The sequence below is a fragment of the Tachypleus tridentatus genome, chromosome 13 (genome assembly GCF_004210375.1).
Source record: "Tachypleus tridentatus isolate NWPU-2018 chromosome 13, ASM421037v1, whole genome shotgun sequence".
Lineage (NCBI taxonomy): Eukaryota > Metazoa > Arthropoda > Merostomata > Xiphosura > Limulidae > Tachypleus > Tachypleus tridentatus.
In genome coordinates, this window is record NC_134837.1 from 94,731,569 (window position 1) to 94,747,076 (window position 15,508).

A 15,508-nucleotide genomic window follows, 5' to 3' on the forward strand; every position below is an offset into this window, starting at 1 on the left:
AGGGGCTCGATTCCCTTCGGTGGACTCGGCAGATAGTCTGATGTGACTTTGCTATAAGAAAACATACACACAATAAAACATAGTTTTTATCCGTTTTTGTTATGTATGTTACTTTATTCTCATGTTGATTTTCCAGCTTAAATATTTGTTTGATGATGCATTCGTTATAGTTCAAAAATAGTGAACAATCTAGTAACAGTAATTTAATAACTGAACTTAATGCCCTGAAAATTATTTAATTTCGAAGTCTAAGGTCAGTGGAAATACAGTTCAATCTACATTTATCATCATGTGTTACTGTGTTATACTAGTTTCGGAAAATTCCAACTCCTTATTGGTAACCCGAAACACAAGTTTACCAAAGAGAGAATCGGGACCTATATCATAGTGAATACACGTTCACACCAATAACAGTAATTAATTATTATTTTTTGCTTCATTTGTTCAACAAAATTTTTGTGGCGGCGAATGTTTTTACAGATGGCGCTTTGCTTAGATTGGCACGGTATAATGGCGATTGTGTGTAAAGGGGCAAAGAAACAGAAAATAAGTCATGAAAGATCATCAAGCCCAATTCGAAATGGAGATTACTTTATCTCTAATACCTACCAAGCTACGATTTACAGAAATGGGATGGTGGCTTGCGTTGAAATGTGTTTCTTCTGCTTTGATGTTCTATACTGTCACCTAAATCAGTTTGAACCTCCAAAGTCGCCAAATTTTCCAAATGACAGATAGTATGTTAAGGAAGCTAAGTATGAAGCTTAAACTTAAAGGCATAGTATCATCTTAAATCCATGGCTCATCACATATAGCGCTAGATATAAACAGGGATTTGTTATAGCGCAAAAAATAATTTATTAAACTTCTGTCATTAATTGTCTTTAGAACGAGAACAAATGTTTCATACTTGTTATGTAGTTTTACAGGTTTAATAATGAGGTTGATGTTAATGAAACCAGTTGTACAATACTCATTTAATATTTTAAGGTTATTTAAAAATTAATCTCTTATTAATTAAATTATATTGCACTGATTATAATGTAAATCCAACTTGATACTTGTATAGCTAAATTATTTAGGCTATATGTAATTGGGCAAGGATTTCCAAGGTGATAATATAAACTAATAATGTAAAGAGTTGCTATTATTTTCTTTTACATTTTTATTTTAAAGTGACATTTTTATGTAAGATTAAAAGCAGTATTAATTGGGGATGGCCAGTGCAGAATAACTCAATTTTAGAAAAACCTGTCAATTGATACATTATTCAGGGTTTCAGTACACAGTTCATTAATACTGAACAGTAATAACAAAGAAATGTTTGACAATTCATTATGATAATTTCAAGAAAACAGTTACATCTTGATGTGGTAATTATAAATATCAGTCTTTTGGCTGTAAGATTTTTTTTTCACTTCTGTGTGATAACATAAAACCAAGCTCTAGTATCAAATATTTAAAAGTACTATAGTATAAAAGCTTCAACTTAATGACTTCAACATTAAATATATATATATATCATTGAATAGTAAAAATGATATTGAAAATTTTGTTTCCTTAAGCTTACTTAGAAATTATTATTTAATTGGAACTGTTTGAGAAGTTCAGTGATTGAGGATGCATGTAATAGTTGTGTATAAATCAGTGTGCCTTCTATGAATTATTAAAAATGTCAAAACAGACCTAATTTTTATTGAATACATTTTTTTTTGACAAATAAGAACTTTAAGAATCATTAGCTATAAGTTTTGAGCACCAGGTTTACTGAAACATTTATTTGGATTATTAAAAACGTTATGTGATAACTATAGAAACTTTCAGTACCATAGGTCTTTTAAATTGTTTCATTGTAAGTGTAATTTTTGCTTTTGTCATTCTGGATATTTTAAATTCTTTGATTCATTACATTATGAATCAAAATTATCATATAAAGTTTTGAAAATTATATATATATATATATATTAACTATTGTTATTACATTTTATTTGAAGGTGGATTAATCTGTAATGTTTTCAAATGTTATAATAAACTATAAATTTTTTGTTAAAAATGCTCCAAATTAAGACCAAATTTATAATTAATTATAAACTATTTATATTAAATTACTTATTACAGTTTTCAAGTATTTATGTAATCACAATTGCTTTTGAATGTTATAAGTTATATTCAAAAACTCAGAAAGCTTTCCTTATGTGTAATTTCTGTTCAGTCCTCTATTTGTAACGTGGAAGATAGGAAAGGATCGCAGGTTAAGAGGATGTATAGGTACTTTCAATGCCATGAACCTTCACATGGGTCTTAGAGAATATGCATTGACAAGGTAAAATTGTCTTCATTGTTCAGCCAAGATACATTTGAGATATGTGCTGCTTCTGTTGATGTTTTAATAAAGTATTCTATTGTTATCTGTGTAATATTTTGTTTAAAAAAATATTAAAACATGTTTTAGTATGGTATGTTTTGTTAAGTTCAAAATAATGTCTTATATTTATTAAAATGTTGCCTGTAGCTAGGTTCTATTTCAATATTAACTAACATGTGTATGAAGTTAGCTATTAATTGTTAAAATTTGAAGTTAGCAATGATTCCATGAGTAGAAAGTAATGAATTTGTAAAGGTTGTCTGGTTTATTACTTCACATGCATTTGTTTGCTACTGAAGTTTTCCTGTGTTAAATATTTAGCATATTGCATGTTGTATTAATTTTACTAAAATTGTATGTCATGCTAGTTTTACTTCAGTGTCATATTTTGTTTGTAATTGATACAATAAAGTATTGATGTGGGTTATAAATTTAAAAATTAGCAGTTTATTTAGAAAATCTTGTTATAGTACTTTACATACAAAAATATAAAGTTTTAATAAGAGGGTACTATAGGAAAAGTTCAGTATAAATTTTAAATTCAATTACTTTCAGTGTTAAGTATCTTTGCAAAAATTTGGAATGTGTATGTTAACAGACTGTAAGAAAGCTGTGAGGTGAAATTTGACATTCATTTTCAATATGTGGCATCACATTTGTTTAGCTGTGGAACAGATTTTTTGAGGATATAAACACTTGTTAAATATTGGCTATTTCTGTGTATTTTGATGTTGAAAGTGAAATGGGTTAGTATCTTCTAATTCTTTTCTTGAACACCATAATAAATACATAAACAGATTGCATGTAAATTATGAATTTCAGTGCTTCTAAAGATAGCCGGTTTAGTCCCATTACAAGAGAAGAATTCAGCAAACTACATGTATCTATTTCTATACTTCGACATTTTGAAGAAGGAGAGGATTATCTTGACTGGGAGGTGTGTTGATCCTTTTGTATTTAAGTGAAAAAAGTTTATACTCATTGTTTTATGTTTTCATTTTTTTTCACCTATTAGCCTAAAAATTCACAGGTATATAAGAATAAAACTTGTTGATTGACACTTGTATCTTAAGCATTTTTTTGAAAGAATTATGAACTGCATTTAGATTGCTACATGTGTTAAATGTATCATTAAGAGTTTCTCTATGGTCAGGGGTTCAAAGGACATGCCACTACATTTGTAGACTTGCATTTAAAATTTTATTGAACTACTGTTTTAGCAGTGTATTTAAGTAACTTTGGTTTCAAATTGTAGATTATAACTCAAAGTTTAATGTCACATTATTTAATTTCTTAATTTAAAAGTAAATATAAAAGTTCTTACATTTCTATTTTTACGTGCCATGTGGTATGTTGAATGCAGGTATTTGTGTTGTCCAAATACAGTCTATAGTTTCTTACAGATTATAATTATTGATATATAATAACTCTTTACATTTTATATATGCTGAGATGTCACTATATTTAGTGAATCAAACACAGTAATCCACCTCATCTCTTCCATTTTTGAAAATACTTTCTTATTTACATCTACCTCTCTGTCATGTGTTTTTCTTGGTCTCTATAAGGTGGGAACTTCCCAAAAAGTATTTTTCTGTCAGAACAAAGGGGTAAGTGAAAATGTTGTTTAAAAAACAATATTTTTTGGACCCATGTTGTGTTTGGTAAGAAAACATTATAAATTACAGTGGAATACTGCAATATTATTAAAGTATTTTTTATTTTTTTTTGTTATTTAAGCTTACCACAACAGGTTAGGGATCAAAAGTCATGTCATCATGTCTTTTGACTTGCATTCAAAACTACATTGGACTTGTTAACATAAGTTTGGTGTAAAATTTTAGTATTATACATTAGTTAACTCTCTCAATACAGGCTTAGTCCCAGGGACTGATCTCTTGACCACTTTGTGTTTTTTATAATTTCCATATTATAACTTTTAATAAACTACACATATCCTAATGAAATTTTGCAGATTATCAGTAAAGACATTCATATATAAAATACTAGATTTTTTAAGAAATTATTTCATTGTGAATTTTTTCTTTTTGAATGTTGACTATTCAACATGAAAAATAATTTGGAATTTAAGATTATAAATACTCTTATGTTTCAGAAAATTGTCAAATTTCACAAAATCTTTGTAACCTCCAGATAATTATCAAACATTTAAAAACCTTCATGTATCATATGGTATTTTGACTATTGTATATTTACAAGTGCTTGGTTAGTTTGATCAATCTCATAACCATCATAAAAATTATGGAATAGATATAAATTACCTTTTTTTGTTCTAGAATGAATACAAATTATAACACAAAACCACAAATATTTTCAGTCTAAATATCTTAAATCACATAAAATTATACACCTATATATATTTATTTTATTAACTTTTCAGCTGGGCCTAGCATGGCCAGGTGAGTAAAGCACTTGACTCATAACCTGAGGGTTGGGGGTTCAAATCCCTGTTACACCAAATATGCTCGCACTTTCAGCTGTGTGTGCTTTATAACATGATGGACAATCCCACTATTTGTTGGTATAAAAGAGTATCCTGAGAATTGTCAATGGGTTGTGATGACTAGCTGCTTTCCCTCTAGTCTTACAATGCTAAATGAGGGACAGCTAGCAAATAGCTCTCATGTATCTTTGCTCAAAATTCAAAACAAAACAAACCTTTCAGCTGTCTGATTAACATTACAGATGTTGCAATAACACAATATATGTGCAATTAGTTGTCTTACTGTATCCAGTAGTATAAAACTAGTCTTTACAAAGTGATCTGTCTTGGCCTTGTTCTAGTGGACCAGTATTTTGTAAAATACAATCAGATTTTGGTTATACTACATTACATATGTATATATATTATTTGTATTTACAAACAAGTTCTTAAATATCAGTTGTTGTTTTTTTAGAACAGAACAGTAAATACAGAAATTTACAAAACAATCTCAACTACTTATGATTGTAAAGAAGTTTGTACTCAATTGCTCTACTTTGCATACTAAGCCTTGCTAAACTTTGCGAGTGAAGGATGTAAAACCAAATAGCTTTAGGTTTTATTTATGTATATTAATGTTGTATCAGATTTTGTGTTCCTTTCTACATATGCACTATTATATTTTATAAACACTTGCACTAGATGTTGGTCAAAGTGGCATGTTACAACCTTTTAGAGAGTTTCATTTAAAATTAATTAAACTATTTTATTATTATTGTGTATGAATAAACATAGCATTAAAATATAAATAACATATCAAATGTCAATACTTTTTAAATTCTTAGTTTATAAGGAAAGAGTAAAAAAAATCCTAAATCTACTTTAATATGAAAATTTTAATATTTGTTTTAAAGGTTTTCTCTGTTCACTAATTTTTTTTACCAACATTCTGAGAAGTACAGAATTTAACATAAATTAATCATTATGATATAGATATTAATCAAATACAGCATAATATTTGTAGTCTTCAGTTTTATTTGTTTGTAGGGCAATAAACTAGTAAATCAAACTCACCTATCACATTACACCTTTCACAAATTGCCTGTTATTCTCTCTGACATTTTATACTATATTATTTATAACCATTAGAAAGTCAAACTCTTTATCTATTAACATATTATTATGTTCTTGTTGAAGGAGCATATTGTCTATTTTGTCTTTAGTTTGAAAATTCTTCATGCAGTGTTCAGATCATTGAACTTTGATAAATATTTAGTGATTTTATGCTGTACTTAGAAAGATAAATTATGATAGTGATAAGACATTGTTTGATTTGTATGTGTTATTATTATTCTGCAGTTGTAGGTGCATTATTTAAGTAAAAGTTTAGTGTACTTATTAACATTGGTATAAAATATAGGCTTAAATTTCTTCAGTAATAAACAGCACAAAAACAGGCAAATACTATATTTACTAGTATAAAATTAACTAAAATATAAAAATTAGAAACTTACTAGGTGTGAGTAGGTTAAGTGATGAAATATAGTAGTAATAAAAATTATTAATGAGGTATACTCATGAGCAGCATAGGCATTATGTAATTTTGTACAGTAACATAATCTATACATTTGCTGGGTGATTTATAACTTGCATAGCAGGATTTTTAGTTCAAGATCAAGTAAATCTAGATGTATTAGTTTTTTATACTTATATTTTTGAAATATCTTGTGTTTATAATAAAAATTTTATTGTATGTATGTTTTTTTTGTATGATAAAGTTAATAAATTGTTACAAAGTATATTCTGTTTCACTTTGCCTTTTCGTATAATTTTAAATGAAAGCTTTTTGGAACATACATAGGGGGGCCAAAAGAAGTAAAGAGAGAGAGGCTAACCAACACAATATTAAGTAGACATAATACTTACACATACAGTAAAGATACAAACCATGAAAAACATTTATAAATGTTAAATAATGCAGGGATGGCAGTGCCAAAAATAATGCATATGAGAAGGGAAGGATTATACAATTGTACATTGATTAATCCTAATGACTTTTAACATTAAAATTTAATGTTACACTGTAAAATACATAAGTACTGAAATGTTACATGTGTCATAAAATGATGCACAACCTAATGTTTGTGTTATTTCCATAGCAATATGTGACACTACATAGCTCACGTCTGAATCTACCATACTACAACAAACAATTTATATTACAAAGTATAATGTGTTCCACTTCCTGTATATACCATTGTACAAAGCATTAAGTATTCTACACAAGTTACAGTTTTCTTCTATTATTGGCTGTTTTCTGACAATTTTGCCCCTGGCTAATGTGTGTAATAAAATTTAATATTATGTTATTAATTTTTTTTTTTAATCCTTCACTTCATACATAATATAGGGGTCAGCTCTCTAAAGTCACTGAGTGTACAGTGTACAAAGCATTATGCATTCTGTAAGTTACAAATAATTTTTTGTTATTTGGTGGTAATTCCTGTTTCAGCCTATATTCAAGTTTTTTTAAAAGGAACATCAGATTTCTGTAAGATAATATGAAGATGTAATGATGAGTTTGTTTACACCAGAATTATGGTTTTTTAAATTACTGCTAGTTATTACAACTAAGTGATGAAATTGCCCAAGAATATGTGGAATGGATTTAGGTTTAAACTGATGTTAGTGATGAAGTACTTGTAGTGTTAACTTGACTGAAACAAGAAGAAAAATGAACAATTTAGAGGGCTGGTTTAGTATCTTGGAAGTGGTTTCTTGCCTTGTTGGGTAGAGAAACAAATGTGAGTGGCAATCATCTTTTAAAGTAAAACTGTCATTTTTTATTTTAGTGTGCAAATTTGTATTTTGCTTTTTGAGTACCTTTGCTATCGCTACACATAATTTACCAACTCCAGGATTAGATTTGGAGTTCCCCATTAAACCTTGTATTCACATAATGTTTCAAACCTCTGTGTTCCATAACAGTGTAACACTCAATTTTAGATGATCATTGGATTAACACTGCATGTGGGTTGGTCATTTTGACTTACCCTGCAATTCCCATGTAACCTTGAAATAGAATGTACTAAATGTATTTTCATTAAACTTGGCAAGCTTTCAGTAAATATTAAATTTCTTATGTGCAAAAAAAATATATATTTTTATAATAAAGTATTTTTATTAAAAATTTGTCTATGAATTTCTAAACTTTATTAAGTTGTAGGGTACACTGATTTTAGTGCATTTTCCACTTAATGTTGTAAATTATTTTTTCATCACTATACAAATTTCACATTTTACTCTTATATTACATCTTTATGATTTTGTTTAAGCTTTTTTATTATTTCTGTTTTTATTAGCTTCCCAAAGCTATTAGTAGTGGGTTATATTTTTAAATTTAAAGTTTTTTTATAATAAGATTGATATAGAAGTTTTTAAAATCCTGTTGTTGTTTTTTTGCAATATCAGACTGTCCTATAAAATTCAGTTCTGTATTTCTTTGGATTTTTGTGTAATTTGTTTTTCTTACTTGAAAGCTATAACATTTTTAAAAATATCTTTTCTGTTTATATATAACTTTGTGACTTGCTTTTTTATATATTGGTGGCCATTTTTTGGGTTTTGAGTCATCTTTTTACTCACCACATTGAACATCTGCTTATATAGGACTTCAAGAATAAGTAACATTGATACTAGTAATTTATTTTTGGAATTATTTAACAGATGAGCTATTTAAAATATTAAAATAAATATGAAACCTAGTCTACCATTTGATTCATCACTTATCAGTGAGTTATATTGGTTTGGGGAAATTTCACTCATCATCAGTAACACCTGGAGAAATTTTCAGTATGGAGAATGAATGTTATATTTTCTAGTTACCATATAAATATAGATCACAGCACACTGAATTTTTCTTTCAAATTAGTACACAGGGATAAGAAAAAATCTCTCAGATCAGAAAAATATAAATGTGCTTGGATATCAGAAAATTTTGACAGAAAAAGAGTATTAAGTTAAATAGGTATACATTTTTTATATTATTTTTTATAGATTGGAAAACATGGAATTCACATTGAATTTACTACTGAAAAGGGCTCAAAGCGTACAGCTACCTATTTACCTGAAGTAGCACTAGAACAAGGTTTGTTACACAATATAATCTACTGTATTAATTGTTGTGATTAAATGATTTTTAATAAATTGTGTTAAATTTATACATTAAAAGTTACTGTTGTAAGCTACTTTCAACATAACATTAGGTCATTTTTTTTGTCTCATTGAAATTTCATTGAGAATAAAGTATTTCATATGTTTTTTGCTAGGTTATTGTGTTGACAAAAATATAAAATATTTTTAAATTTTTTTTTTAATTATTATGTGATCACAAGTTTTAACCAGTTATTTTGTCTAGTAATATAATGCATTTCTGACTAGAATTTTTAAACCCATGGTCACAAGCCTATTGAAATGATTAAGAACCTGTTCATTGACCCCTCCCCCATTCTTCTGTACTTGATGCTTACCTACCTAAACAAATACGTACTCTCCAAGATGTTTAAATCTATGAAGGACCATTTAAAACATTTGTCTGAAAGCATTCTTAATTTTATTCAGTGTGACTCAAAATCAAAAGTGTGTAAAAGTACTATTTACTCTCTCACAAGTTACTTCCAAAAAAAACTTTTCATTCAGTACTAGAGCTTATCAGTTGGAATGGACACATTAACTGCTTGAGCTGTTTGGAAGCTCAGTCACTTGTACTTGAGTTAGTGCAAAATCAGAGTTATGTATAACAGAGTGTTATTGTAGTGGGTATTTTGTTGTCGAATATGTGTAAAATCATACCCTATTTTTGATTCAATGTAGAATGTTTAAACAGATGTACACTTAAATTTAGGAACAGTTCTAATTTTTGTTTGCTGGTTCCTGTTGGTTTACCAGGATTTTATAAATTTTTTTATTTGGGTTAAATTATTTCCATCACCAGCCAAAGATGAAATGTAATTTGATGATGACTTGTAGTGTGTGTATTTGCAAGGTCCATTTCATTCTATATTTATATGCAAATTGTCTTGAATTATTTCTTATGGTGAACATGCCAGTATTTCTTCATCACAAAAAATGGAGATTAATGTATTAAATATGTGGCTGTAGTGTTCATTTAAGTACAAGTATGTAAATATGGGGAGAAATGGATAGATAATTCATAGCTCTATCTCTATAATGATAGTGGTATTTATATACAGTAAAGAAATAGAAAATTCAGGGCAGTTTACATCTATGTATTGTGTTCAAAGGTTTTATTTTTTTAAGAAAAATTGAATTCTGTGTGTGTATAAATGCTAGTGTCTAAATTATAATGTATTGTGTTTTAAGGTCATTATACTAACTTTAACCTTGTGAAAGAACTTAACATCATTGTTGAACATTGTTATTATTGTGAAATATTATTCATTGTCACTGTATGATATTTAAAAAAATTCTGCCATCTAAGAAGGACTATTATTAATGGTCAGGATTTGATTTTGGGTCAATTTGTTGGAAAGTCTGGGTTTTGATAACTTCTGTGCTAGGTTTATTTAGTGTGTTATCAGTTAGGCTTCTTTCAATTTTGTTTCTCTTGTGTCTTTTATATCCTGTTATTTGTGTTTGTCCAGTGTATTGTGGGGCTGTAATAGTTAAATCAGTATAAGTCTTGTATGTTTATTATGCTCTTATCTTTTAACATTTGATGTTTCTTTTTTATTTTTCTATGTATTCTGGGGCTATATTAGTTAAATCAGTATTAGTCTTGCATGTTTGTTATCCTCCTGTAATTTAACATTGTTTTTTTTTAATTTTTCACTAATGTGGGGCTATAGTAGTTAAATCAATATTACTCTTATGTGTTTATTATGCTCCTATGATTTAACATTGATGGTTTTTTTTTTATTTTTCACTGTAATGTGGGGCTGTAGTGGTTAAATCAGTATTTATCTTGTGTGTTTATTATGCTCCCATGATTTAACATTTGATGTTTTTATGTATTGCAAATCCACATACACAGGGGATATTGTAAATGATTTTTCTTTCCATTTGGTCTGTAAGTGGTTTAGTTTGTGCTAACTGTGGTCATATTGTGTTGTAGTTTCTGACTTTACGCTGTTTTCCTATCCTCTCTGTATTTTCAGAGATATCTCTAATAAATATAGTTGAATGTCTCTTTCTCTTTCTTGATGTTTATCTTTATTTTCTATTTTACTCTTCAGGAAGTTTGTAGTGTTGTATTCATTTTTTTTTCTTTATTTCTTTGTTGTTACAGATCCTGTTTATTCTGTCCACAAAGCATCCTGTGATGCTTGTATGTACACTGAAGTGATTTAATTTATGGTTGAGCTATTTTATGGGTTATCTGTGTAGGTAGCTTGCTTTGGTCAGAAGTTAGAGATAATAGGAGGGTTAAATGTCTTGATGATTAGACTGAAGAAGAAACTTTGTTAAAATAAATAAAGAATTCTTATGCAATTGTGTTGGGGGTTTCTCAAATCCTGTAATGGCACCTTCACAGCACATTGAAGCCCTTACATGTAGTTTAGCTACTGGTTATGTTACTTAAAGTAGAACTGTATGAAAAAGGGATTAAAACTTTTGTCATTAACAATTTTGATGTTGAAGATACATACTTTAGTGAAGTTTTTGTTAGTGATCATTTAACTTATCTAGTTTGTTATGATGTATGTTGATTACTCTGGTGTGATATGTAAGGAAGGACTGAATGACAACTGTTAGCAAACCATAGTTCACCTTATATCCTGAACACATTTTGAAGCCATTTATGCTTGAAAAATGAATACCCTATATGAGAATATTGTGCTGAAAATCTTGACAACACAACTACCAAGAGACATGGTCTCAATTTAAACATTAGGTGACACAAGCATGTTCTTATACCCTTTGTGAAAGAAAGCAGAGTCCAGTATTTAGCAAATACCAAGGAGTAAATCTTTGGAAAGAACAGTATGGGTGAAAATTAACTAATTTGAATAAAAACTAAATGTTAGCATGAATAAACTCTTACAAAATAAACTATGAAAGTTTTGCTTCCATAGTTTTGATAACTGTTGTTTTCATTGTGCTGGACAAGTACTTTTATATTTTTATGTCCTTGAGATATATATATGTAATTATGACCTTGATATCATGTGAAATTTATTTATTTCCTCTATAGGATGGGATCATATTCAGACCATTGATTCTTTATTGAGAAAAGGTGGCTTCAAAGGAACTATTACTAATGAAATTCGTCATTCAGTAAGGTTGACTCGGTATAGAAGTGAGAAGATAGCAGTAAGTTATCAAGAATATAAAGAATTTTTACAAGGTCGTCGCTGCTAGCATTTCTTTATTTAGTAAGAAAAATTTAGCCATATGATAATTACTGGGAGTTTTCAATTTATTCTGCCCTGTTAGACATGAATAAGAGGCTCTCATTGTTTGTGCCTCCAATGATTTTGTGTCCACAAGCAACAAAAACTACAGCTTAAAAGATGCTGAGATAATAGGAATAGATTTGAAGGTATGATACAGTGTGAAAATAGTTTGTGATGTGTGAAGTTAATGTAATTTTACCTTTGGGGTTGCTTTAATTACTATACGATCAAAAGTTGCACACACAAAGATACAAAATAAAATAATTTAGTTATATGGCTTGAAAATATTTAGAAACATTCCTGGTAGTATATTATTTTGGACTGTGTGGTAACATAATAACCTTGAAATACTGCACTTTGTTTCTCTAACATGTTACTTTTACAATATGTATTACATATGATTGAAGGTCTATTTTAAACACTGTATTAACAACCTTCCAAGTTAATTTTTTAAACAAGTAACTGCTGTAACAGTTAGTCTGAAGAAGAAATTTTATACACAGTTTGTCACGTCAATATTTAGGATGAGGGGGGGGGGAGCTTGGAAGGCTAGAGTCATGACATTCATTCATTCAATAATTTTTTAATAAATATTCTTTTTCCAAACATATTGTAAAAATGTAACTGAAAAACTTATCATTGAGTGAATTGAAACACAAATATTTTTTTCTTATCAACTGCAAAATCAGTTGAAGAATTCTGAAATTTTTTTTATTTTAATAGTAATTAATGCACATACTTCTTGTGAAGTTGGTTAATTCCACATCTATGCAGACACTATTTAGTGAGCTTTTTTTTTAAATAAGATAATTTGTAAACATGAGAGCCTGCTATCCATGTTTATAATGCTAGATCCAGTAGTATGTGTTAGTCTAACTCAGTATACATATTATGTAATCAATCATTCTTTGTCCATCCACTAAGAATAAGAAACTGTTTCCTTTTTACATGTTTGTATGATTACATCTTTATGAAAGCATCATAAACATTTTCATGGAGAAAAGCATTGACTTATGGCATTTATTTAGTTTGTCCCGTCTCTGCTTTCTTCTTGAGTAGACATACTTTGGTTATGTTATTTGATATTTAGGAAAGTTAATATGGCATCAGTTCAAGTGCTATATTAATATCTTTTACACCAGTATAAGTAGCATGTTCATATTTTGCTGTGGCTATTTCAATTGTGAATTTTGACATTTTTGTTGTTAACTAGACATTTTAGTATTGCAAGTACTGTTTATGTCTAAGCTTATATCTTGTTACTACTTTAATTTTATGTACAAGGTATGTATTGACTAGTAGAGACCATTTAGTATTTTTTATTAATTTCTATCTCTAGTTGGAAGTGAACAACTAGCTTTTTTTATGTATGTATGTATTACAAACTTAACCTGATTTCAATTTGTGCTGTGCTTTTACAACTTCAGTTGAAGAACCAATGCTGTGTTCACCCCTTTGAAACTAACTACAAAGTTAGTTAAAATCATTTTAACTTTTTGTAATGATATTTGAAGGACCATCTCCATATCTTACCTTCACTTACCAGTAATGGCTGTATCAGTCTTGTAATAGCTAGGCATAACATAAACAGAATTACCATCCATATCTTTTTCAGTCACTTTTAAAGTTTACATAGTAATATAAAAAGAGAAAGTTGAAATAATATATTTTAATTATTCTTGTTAGTTACTATAGATTTAGAAATATTTCAGCATAAAATTAGAAATTCAAGTATAATACTATACCTCTACTATAACCATTAGCTACATCTTTTTTTTATGCCAAGAATAAGATGTTTCTTCATTTGTGTGCTTACATCTTCCACCCTTTATTATAAGCAGTTGCTAGCAGTCTTTAATCTTGTGCATATTTAATTCTGCATAAGAACATAATCTTTCTTTATCACTCACCCACCTCATTTATTGCTGGTGTTTATGTCATACTATACTAAATCTGCTTGATGCCTCCCATACATTTACAGAACCCAGATAATTTTTTTATTATTTTGAAGTGTTGTACAACTTAATCATTTTACTGTAATGCTTACTGTATGATGTTTTATGAGTGGATTTTCTTTGCCTTACGAGTGTTATTTATCATGTTAGTTAATCCTTTTGTGAGAGGCTTGGTATAATATGCACAAGTTCATCTACACACTTGCACACATTAAGTATTTGCACTATAACTTTTGATATGGCATGTGTATCTTCACAATGTTTGGAAGACACTTAGTAAAGGTTGTGTATTTTGTACACAAAATATCAGATTTTTTAAGTGAAGTATTTTTACTAAACATTTATTTGTGAAAATATCAAGTCTTTCATTACTAATCTGAGTGCAAAGTGATTTCATGTTATGATTAATAAAAACTATTCTCATCTCCAAAATCTTATTATTTGTGTAATCTCTTAAAACCTTCTATATGCATTTCAAACATTTGTTTTCAGTAAGACTTTATATTTTTTATTTTCTGTACTTTTAACTATGACCAACCTTATAACCATTTTTAAAAAATAAATACAAATCATGCTTTTTTGATGCTAGAATGACTACATATTATAACATGAAAATACAAATGTTTAGTCTGAGTTGCTTGTCTCATAACACTATACACACAGACACACACACTATTATATTGACCTTACAGTCATGATTAGCTGTTATTACAAAACTTGCATTAATGCATGTTATGTATTCAATAATATAAAACTGACCTTTAATCTCTGTCTTAGCTGTGTTTTGGTGGATTAGTATTTTGTAATATACAGTCACATTTCAATGATTATATATTATGTATATAGATTATTACTATTTAGAAATGAATTATTAAAGTTATATTTCTTAAAATATAAATCAAGAAGTAAAGCAAATAATTAACTCTTCTTCCTATGACCTTTAAACTCAGTTGCTGCTGGACATAGGTTGCTGGGACTTTTAGAAATTCACACATTGCTTAGGTTTATATATATATACAGTTGAATAACCAAAACATTATAAGTAACTATACTAATACCTATAAATTCCATTATAATTTATACCCTGCTGGGACAGCAGTAAGTCTATAGATTTACAACACTATAATCAGGGGTTCAATTTCCCTCAGTGGATACAGCAGATAGCTCTGTGTGGCTTTACTATAAGAAAACACACACGCAAACCATTATAATTTATTAAGCTTAGCAAATAAGATGTATTTAGATTTAAGAAAATATGAAACTTTGAGCAGACTAAATACACAACCTACCTTTTTGAAATCTAGGTTCAAATGAATGTAGTAGCCTTTTT

At 28.4% G+C, this 15,508-nt stretch overlaps 1 protein-coding gene across 1 annotated transcript; it reads left to right on the forward strand.

Annotated features, from left to right (window-relative positions):
* Positions 1-473: 473 nt before the first annotated feature.
* On the forward strand, positions 474-14,605 carry LOC143240198 (nuclear protein AMMECR1-like). Its single transcript, XM_076482268.1, has 5 exons — positions 474-737; positions 2,213-2,323; positions 3,188-3,302; positions 8,865-8,955; positions 12,022-14,605. Exons 1-5 carry the CDS (start codon positions 481-483, stop codon positions 12,186-12,188), a joined length of 741 nt encoding a protein of 246 aa, XP_076338383.1. The 5' UTR covers positions 474-480; the 3' UTR covers positions 12,189-14,605.
* Positions 14,606-15,508: the final 903 nt, after the last annotated feature.

Coding starts and splice junctions, on each gene's coding strand:
- LOC143240198 (XM_076482268.1), top strand. CDS start 481: ATGGCGCTTTGCTTAGATTGGCACGGTATAATGGCGATTGTGTGTAAA. Junction 738..2,212: donor AATTTTCCAAATGACAGATA/GTATGTTAAGGA, acceptor ATTTCTGTTCAG/TCCTCTATTTGTAACGTGGA. Junction 3,303..8,864: donor AGGATTATCTTGACTGGGAG/GTGTGTTGATCC, acceptor TATTTTTTATAG/ATTGGAAAACATGGAATTCA.